This window comes from Acyrthosiphon pisum, chromosome A1, assembly GCF_005508785.2.
Source record: "Acyrthosiphon pisum isolate AL4f chromosome A1, pea_aphid_22Mar2018_4r6ur, whole genome shotgun sequence".
NCBI lineage: Eukaryota > Metazoa > Arthropoda > Insecta > Hemiptera > Aphididae > Acyrthosiphon > Acyrthosiphon pisum.
The window spans coordinates 105,900,354-105,909,948 of NC_042494.1; the positions used below are offsets into that span (position 1 = coordinate 105,900,354).

Sequence of the window (9,595 nt, forward strand, 5' to 3'; positions counted from 1 at the left end):
TAATATGTAAACAAAGCATAATAGATATTATTTAAATATAGGAAGTAGTATTGAAGTGAAGTGTAACATATTATTAAATACAAGGATTAATATTATAGTAAAAAACAATGGAGCACATATAGGTACAGGCTTTCAATTATTTGTTATGTAGAACTTATTTCTGATTTCTTTAAATCTTTAATTTTAGTTCACAATTAAATATAAATCATATAATTAAACTAAATCTGTAATATCAACAGTTCCTACAAAAACAGATGTTTTGTCTATTTCGTATATTTTATCCTTTACGGCTTTACTACATATTAAGTGATATACAATGATAATATAATAGATTCAATTGTATGATTAAGTAATTATATCTTAATCGAACATAGCAATTAGTAATACAAAATTAAATGCATACATTTTAGTTTTGAATTTATTAATTTGTTTGCGAGGTACCTTTACTAGTTTTGAAATTCCTAGTTATCGTATTGATGATAAATAACGGAACGTTTATTAATTTTGGTCATTGTGTATTTTTAACAATTAAAAAAATAAAAGTTCAAACAATGTCTATTGAATATTCAACGTGTACTTGCGATAGTCATAACCATGGGCTATATTTTATTTATTTAAAGCGTTATTCAGTTTAACCAGCGAGAAGCGATAACAACACTAAATGAAAACAAAATTGCAAAAGATAAAAAAAAAACTTTTTACTTAACATATACCTATAATGGCCTTTGTCAGTGTTTTGAGTTTTCTTTGAAATATAATTTTCTAAAGGTATAAGAAAATCTTTTTCAGAAAACGTATTTTTTTCTTTTGAGATATTACAAAGCTGTAATAAAACGTTTTATTAGTTAAAATATTTTTGGAATTCATATTATTATTCATTTAGGTAGAAAAGTAGAAATCCAATGAGCTAGTTATATTGAAATTCAGCCAGCCATAGTATAAAAGTTAGATATTAGTTGTATAGATGATGAAAAAAGCCAACTCAAACAATTTACATAATCAAACAACTCGTATTTTTGTATTCCTCGATTAAATCTATATTTAAAATTGTTTAATTTTTCGGTAACTGACGGGTTGTAATAAATATATTTAAGTATACCAATCCATTTTTAAATAACTAAATCTAATGATGATTAATTATTTGAACTATTTTAAGATGGTTTTTCATTTTTTAGGCCTCACACCTTATCGGGCGACTTGTATTTAGTAAAAAATTAAATAAATAAACCATAATGTTCGTGTAGTATTTGGATGTTACTACGTATAACAATATTGGATATATAATACTATTATGGGAACTCATTATTCAAGTAGCATTATCAACGATTCACGTTCGACTATTGTGATACAGGGAAATTAAACAGATAATTGGGTTGTTATCTTAACAATTATTATACTATTAAAATATGGCTGACGGGACAATGTGATTTATTGTAGCTTGTGAAGTTTATGGCACAGACATATTTAGGGCTTAAAGTGGGAAAAAGTTCCAGGGGAACTACTGTCTCCATATTGTTTTAAGCGTTCCGTGTATAACTGTATATAATTATTATAACGTCTAATGTACATGTAATGGATAAACAGTGATTGTGTAAGCTACTCATCCCACTTCTAGCCCTGTTAATCCTTATTTGTTAAAGGGGACGCTTTTATAACCACTGTCAGAGGTGGAGGACTGAGTCCCCCTGCCCCCACTTTAACCCCCGCAGACAATGCATGTTAAGTACTCAGGTTTTCTATTTATATCAATTGTTTATTTGATTAAGACAATAATAATTGTAATTTTAAATGAAATACACAGAATAAAATAGGTAAACATTGACATCGTATTAAACAAAAGATAGAATACATTTTGCTTTTTTTGTTTGAAAACAAATTCTTTACTATTTCAAAAAGGTTATAATTTAAAATTAACCTTCTTTACTTTGATTTAATGTTTCAAATTTTTATTTTTAATTAAAATACAGGATATAAGTCGACTTTGTTTAATTAACATTATATGTATAGACATTCTGACAGAAGCAATTTATTTCAAGTTAGTGGCTCATTCAAATTATTTTACGTTCTAATATAAGTATATAATATTAACTACGTCTTAAACACGCTTTTTTCAGTCTATATCTTACAACAAGTATGCTCCTTCCAAAACAATCGTTTGATAAAGGAACATTTTTTTTTGTCAACAAACATTTCATTAGAATTGTGTAAATTATAGTAGTAGGTATTATTAATGTTTCAAATTATTTAATTACCAGAAAATTAAATTTAAAAATCACCGAAAGTAATATTACTTTCCTTTTAGTACAATTTGAATTTGTGTATTGATTCAAATACCCAAATACCCGAGTCCCTCCCTACCTATATAAAGATATTCTTAACGTATTAACTGTGGGTATTGAAATGTATGTACTGCACGGGTATACTGATTTAGTTAACATCATATTATAAATTATAAATACGTTAATAATAACTTGAAGTTCATGCACATGTGGTTTATCAAAATATTTGCCTGGAAAATAATAATATATTATATCGTCATCGTGGCTTATTTGGACCGAGGGCATTCTGTGCACTCGGTAATATTTGGCCGTTTGATGTGTCTATACCGTTGAGGTCACACGCCGAATTCCATTCCGGAAATATTCTATTAAACTAGCTTCCACGCGCACAACGCTTTCAGATGTTTCTGAACATTTTTCATCATGTGAATGAGAGTAAGTAGCACTGAACTGTAAATATAGAACCAATAGAACCCGCATAAGGATTGACAATCTGATTCCACTATGGGACCATATTGATTCCGTTTTCAATTTCTATATCATAAAACAAAAAAAATGCATAGATTCATTATTACCAGGAATTTTATTTTTGGTCATATTATTATGATTCCAATGAAAATATAGTTAAATTGAATCAAAATTGCGGGATTCAAAAAAGGGACCCTTTCCAATGCAAGAATTATATACAATTTACGTTTCGTATTTATAGTTCAGTGGTAATAGTGGTCAGTAAAACTATTGCTACTAAAGTAAAGTTCGAGTTTTATCCCAATTCTACTTTATATGCAATATGGAACATCGATTTACCATCAACACTCAAATTGTGCTGAATTGACTCGATCATTTAATCAATATCATATATGCATATCCATTATCCATATTCTATATTAGATAATGTTCTACTGATTGATCTTACAAGATACGTGAATCGATAGAGCCTCTCACCCAGCGACCTTCGAACGGAGGATGGTTAGGGAAAAGTCAAGTGGTCTTTACGTTCTACCTTCGTAGATATTATGTTGACGAACAAGATAGTAGATGTAATAAATAAAATGTGTGTCAATGATTGTAAAAAGCTTATTCTGACCAATTATATTATATATCAGTAAACGTTGTACAGTACAAAAGTCGTCAATAATAAAAAAAAGGAATATAGTATCGGGCCAGCCGGTGTGCCACGATCACAAACCGATAGATGTAGGCAAAGTTGATGAAGTTAATTAGATTTTATTAATTTAAGTCAACGTTATGTTACGACTTATTTGATTACCTGTGAACAAATAATAGATTTAAGTGACTCAGTTAAAAAAGAGTTAGTTCATTTTTTTTAAATTACCATAAATATCCGTTGCACATATTATAACGGTGATAGTGCAAATTTAATTTTTTTTATAGTAATTAACTGTTTTATTAAAAATTTAGCCTACTTTTGTATTATGTCTGTTTAGTTTGTAGTTGCTTAGAAAATCTCACATTTGAGCTTTCTAAATTTCTAAACTATAAAACCAAGAAATACGTAAGTATTTGCTTATTTCTAATTAAAGCCATTGAATACAGTGAACACTAAACAGAAAACAATTCAATTGATTATTAATATTAACCACAGTGATGGATTTATAAATATATTATGTACAAACAAGATTGAAATTAGCTCATTGTTTTTTTTGATTCACGAGACTAAACTAAGTTATTACAGCAGTCATTCGTTAATAGTTCACATTGGGATACAAGTGTTCATAGATTTACACAATACTATGCGTAGGTATATTACGGTTTGCGGTCGTGGTATACCAAAGTGAGTCAACCATCAACAATTATAGTGACTGTAACGTATAGTTGTTGGTGTTAGGTTGACAGAAAATAAACTTATAACCGGATTTGCGACGCACGTCCCGGAGACCACGTGGCCATACTGATGGTTGTCCTCTGACGGTTTCGCAGTGGCGACTCGTACCGCCGCCGTCTCAGCCACGGCAAACGTTGTCTCAGCAGCCACTATTGCCGCCGACAACACCGCCGCCGCCACTGAGGCCGACACTGACATCGAAGCCGACATGACGTCGCACTTCGCCGATCGGAGGTCGTGAGTACGCCAGCTGGCGTACCGCGCTCAGAAAGCCATGTGCACGGCGGCCACCGGATGTTGGCGTGGCCGTTTTGTGTCGACATGAACCGCGCCGAAGAGGTGCAGCTGTTTCGCAAGTCCAGGGAAGTATCACTGAGGAGCAACGGCAGTGGAACAGGGACCGGTGGGGCGGGCGGGTCGCCCATCGTCGACAGGGTCGCGTCCACCGAACTGAAGCAGCTGCAGCAACAGCATCAGCAACGTCCACGCGTTGGATGTACGGGCGGCGTTGGCGGGATCGGTGGCGGCGGCGGTGGTGGCCAACCGGAAGTGGACTGCGACGAGCGGCGTCGGCAACAGCGGTTTGACGGTGGCAAGCAGGAAGCCGCACCGGACCAACAGGTCCGGCCACCGCACCACCACAGGCGGATGCCCAGGTTCGGTGAGGCGCACCACCGGCGGGTGCCCACGCCGCTCAAGAAGCGCCGGCAGCCGCGCGAGGACTTCGCCGACCCGCCGACGCCGAGCAGCGATGCCGACGACGCGGCCATTGTCGAGGTGGTGACCGCCGGCGGCGATGCCAAACCACCCGCCCCGCCCGGTGTCCCCGACCCATATTACCCAATTTACCTGCCCATCGACCAGGCGTTCAAGGCCAAGTACGTGTTCCACCAGCGGAAGGGCAAGACTTTCCAGGAGAAGGTCTACGTGTTCCTTGAACACCCGTGCGGATGGATCTGTTTCATTTACCACTTCGCTGTGTAAGTACGACCTTGCGTCAGCGCATCACATTATATGTTAAATAGATCACAGATATATTATGCTTGATATTATTATAGATTATAAGATTTAATAGGGTTTATAAATCAATAACCTACGATTAAATAAACGGAAAGGCTTCGTATATACATATTTATATATTAGTTATATATAAAAATATTACAATCTATTTTTGATTTTCTTTTTATTACTTGATACTTATAACGAAAAACGGATTGCCTACATCATGTCAATGTATTATTCAAATATTTGAGTATAAAACAAACGAATAGCACCATGCCATTTTGTGAATAGTTTATCCCCATTATGTGACACGTGTGTGTGTGCGTCTGTGTGTGACGCACCCTCCTGTTCCTTCCAGCGCCGATGATAACAACAATGACACGAGGATTTTACATTAAAATCTTGGCAATATTTATGTGGTGTGATGAGTTTTTAGTTAGACCTAAATATCTGATGGCTAAAAAAACCAAACTGTTTAAAAATTGATTATGAAACATTAAAATCATCCGTCTATATTTTTATCTACGAGGTAAATGATAAACATAATAATTATTTTACATTACACTAATAAGAATTTTGAAAACAATAAAACAAAAAAAAAAAATAGTTCTTATGGAAAAAATGTATATCAATATTTACAAGTTGATTACTGTGACATAGCCGAGCATATCTGAAATCATGTGATTACCATGCATAATAAATATTACAACAAATTGTCATAAATGTAATAATTGTAATCACGCAAAAATAATTATATGAAATATATAAGTATATATTAGAGTAAGTGTAAGGAAAACTGAGTAAAAAAAACTTTTGGTTTTTGGAAGAAAAATCTTAAGGAAGACTTAATTTTAGACCAGTGAAAGATGAAGAAGCGGATGGAGAGTGGAGTCAAGAGAAGAAAAGTGAGTTGAGGAGACTTCTCCAGAAATATAAAAATATTTGACATAATCAGGAGCCAAAGTTTACAGTGGGCTGGAGACGCTTGGCGAAGCCACAATCAACTCTTATGCATGATTATGGATGATAATTCAGTAGGAAAAAGCAGATTTGGGAGACCTCGTTTGAGATGGGAAAATGTAATTAACAAGTATGTAGAATCACTGAATAGAGGACCATGCTGAAAAACGCGAGCACCTGATAGGAAGAGTTGTAGGATGGGATATTGTTTGACAGGATAGTCTTAATGACAGATAAAAAGAAGTACAAATTAAATAATTATAATGGACATAAGTGCCTGACTATATAAAACTACTACGTTTTATTCATTTTTTAATTTTTTTTTTTTTTATATTAATCGGAACAAAAGTTCCATAACAATAGTTAGTTAATTACATTTGTGAGTCTGTAACCCTAAGTAAAATGTTCTCGATTTTGGAGCAGATTCTTCAGCTCGATAGATCACTTTGACAAAATAATATCAGCCATTTTATCGGCATGAATATTTTTTGAATTGAAGAAATAATAACTATCTGATATACTTCTTTATCTATTGTGCAGATGGGTAATGTTAGTAGGCGGTGTCACAAACGTTATGTATTTTTATATTGGGATTTTTCGACTTGACATTTTTCGTACAACAACCGAGTAATAATTTCGGTGGTCTTTTTGGAAAAACCATTAGAAATAAAAAAAAATAACTCCCATCTAACCGAATTAAATCAATCGCACAATAATGTGAACATACTTTTGATGTAAAGCTCGCTTTCAAACACATTTGAATTCGAAATGCAAATATTTTATCTGACCGTTAACAACGAGATGAACGAAATTTTTGCGATAGTTAATTTAAATGAATTTGTTTGTTCGATCCAACTTCACGTACTTTCAATAGAAAACAGTACAACCCAAGAGAATCTATCGGATGGCTTATATGGAACTTCAGTAATTGAAATTTGGTCATAAACGAATAAACGATTGAGAAATGTTCGGTTTTATATATTGTTGTTATGAACTATCTGAATGTTCGAGAATTCATTACGTTATTCGCGTTGTTAACCAAATCCTTATTAAGACTTAAACTTGGTTCAACACAATAGCTAGGCTTGATTTTATTTTATTGGTTTTCGTTAAAAGTTTACGAAAACAATAACGCATTGTATATCGTTAGTAAATTAATTCAAAACACTAAATACGCACTTACATCCAACGTCCGATAAGTTCAAATATAATCTTTCAGTTGCCAACTTTGTCACTATATAGTAATTTAAATGTATATTACATTATAGTATTAGTATTATACTATACTTATATACTATACGTCTATATTATTTAAAAAATCTTTTTTTCTTGTGAAACAGTTAATACGTCCGTGGTACAATAGTACTATAAATGTACTCATGCACTTATGTCAATAGCAAACGTTGAAGTGTAAACACTAAACTATATAAACTAAAAAAAATTAAATTGCATTACAATATTATATTATATTACAATAATTACATTTTCGAAACTCATAAAATTCAAATAATAAGAATAATAAAATGGGAATTATTGTAAGTAGTTAAATCAAGTATCAAGAATACCATTCTTAGGTATAAATATCGACACGTCATTATCTAAAAAAATAAACACGAATTAAATTAATTTAAAAAAATAATGTTGGACAACTGGAATAGTGCGTCGTGCAAGAAATAATTTATTATTTTAAATACACAAAAAACCGATATTAGTATATTATATAGAATGATTATGTATGCGTTTCGCCATTAAAATTGTAATCTGTATATTATATATTTATATGACTTCATTATATCATTATAAAAGTAAAACACTGTATTATGTTTTAAACAAATTTTATTTTATCAACTATTATTTTTTATTATTAATTTTTATTATTTAAAATAGAAAAATTATTATGTTGTGTTAATACTAACTTACTTCGTTAGGTATCTCACTATCTCGTGCTTAATTTAGCTGTATTGAAATTATTTTGTCACCTGTCAAAAATACGCAACCGTGTTTAAAAAAGTTAAATTTTATGCTCAATCGGTTTGTACTAATTTCAACTACATTAAAGTAACACGGCGTCCCATATAGGCTATTTTGCTACATCAATGTCACGTGTTTTCATTATGATAATATTTTATGGATATTGCGGTTTGTAATACTTAAAATAAGTTCAAATTAAATCAAACCCATCAAATAAAAAAAGGTGGGTAAGTGGATTTCGCTCTGCTGTACAGTAGGTTACAAGTGGGTCACTGTATAATGGATGGTATTAAATTTGAATTCAATGATATAATATTATTGTATAAGAAAAATGATTCTGAGCGGAGACGGTATGTCAGTTTAGGTATAAGACATAATATTATATACGGTATTAAAAAAAAATTGACCTATAATAGGTACCTATAATAAATTCCAAATTAATCATATCATAATATCTATTAGGTACTTATAACGCGTTATACATCAACAACAAACCGTGGTACTATCATAGATATATAATAGTATACTTTAGAAGTATCAAGTACCCACAAGTAATATTATACAATTACAACAAAATAACTAAAATAGTTATTCTAGGTTTTATAATATGTAATTCGTCTAAATTTGAAATTAAAATAACTATAAAAATAAACTGTGCTTATGTATTTTTTAGATTTTTTGGTAACAGAATAAACTACTTACATGAAATCTTGTTTTAAATTTTCAAGCCTTAGATATAAAAGTTGAACATTTTATAAACTTTTAACTACAAAATAATTATTCAAATTAAAATTTGATAAATTTTGTCAAAATTCGATCTTTAAATGATTATAAAAAAAATTGTGCCTCTGTATTTTTAATATTTTTCAACTGATATTGTAACAATATATCAGGAGCTTTGTATTAAATTTTTACACTTTTTGGCCCAACAGATATAACTTTATTGATATTTATAGAAAAAAAAACTAAAAAAATTGAAAACTGAAAATGTCCGTAAACAGCTCAAAATAGAAGTCAAAATATTTTCAAAATTGTATGGTGTATAGGAAATGCTAATATAAACATTCAGTAAAATGTTCATGTATCTACAGTTATTCATTTTTGAATTACAATAAAATAAGGAAATCGCCACATGAGAACTCGAGTGAATATCCAATGTTGTAAAAATTTGAATTTCAAACGATCATAAAAATTTAATTTGATTTTCTTATAGATATTTTTTGTTTGATAAAGGTAGATAATCTTATAAGGAATCTTGTATTACATTTTAAAATCTTAGATTTAAAAAGAACAATTTTTACGAATTCTTAACTCAAAATAATTTGCTAATTTTCGTGATTTTTCCATATTTTGTCAATTTTTGAACTTTAAATGTTTATAAAAAAAAACTGTGACTAAAGATTTTTAATATTTTTAATCTGCTTTTGAAACAATATACGAGGAGCCTTTTATTAAATTTTCAAGCTTTTTTAATCAACAAATAAAATTTTATTGATATTTTTAGAAAAAAAACTAAAAAAAAAAAAAAAAACTGACA

The 9,595-nt window shown here is 31.1% G+C and overlaps 1 protein-coding gene across 7 annotated transcripts in view; it reads left to right on the forward strand.

Moving 5' to 3' along the window:
• Nucleotides 1–9,595, forward strand: part of LOC100161209 (potassium voltage-gated channel subfamily KQT member 1) — a 263,780-nt gene that overhangs the window by 153,454 nt on the left and 100,731 nt on the right. For 2 of the 7 annotated variants that reach the window (XM_003243904.4, XM_008183997.3), the window contains exon 2: nucleotides 4,129–5,105. The exons of 4 other annotated variants lie outside the window; for them this stretch is intronic. In XM_003243904.4, the coding sequence (XP_003243952.1) occupies nucleotides 4,420–5,105 (686 nt within the window). In that variant the 5' untranslated portion in view covers nucleotides 4,129–4,419. Of the gene's footprint in view, nucleotides 1–4,115; nucleotides 5,106–9,595 lie in introns of all 7 variants that reach the window. One more of the 7 variants, XM_016803744.2, reaches the window with a different exon arrangement.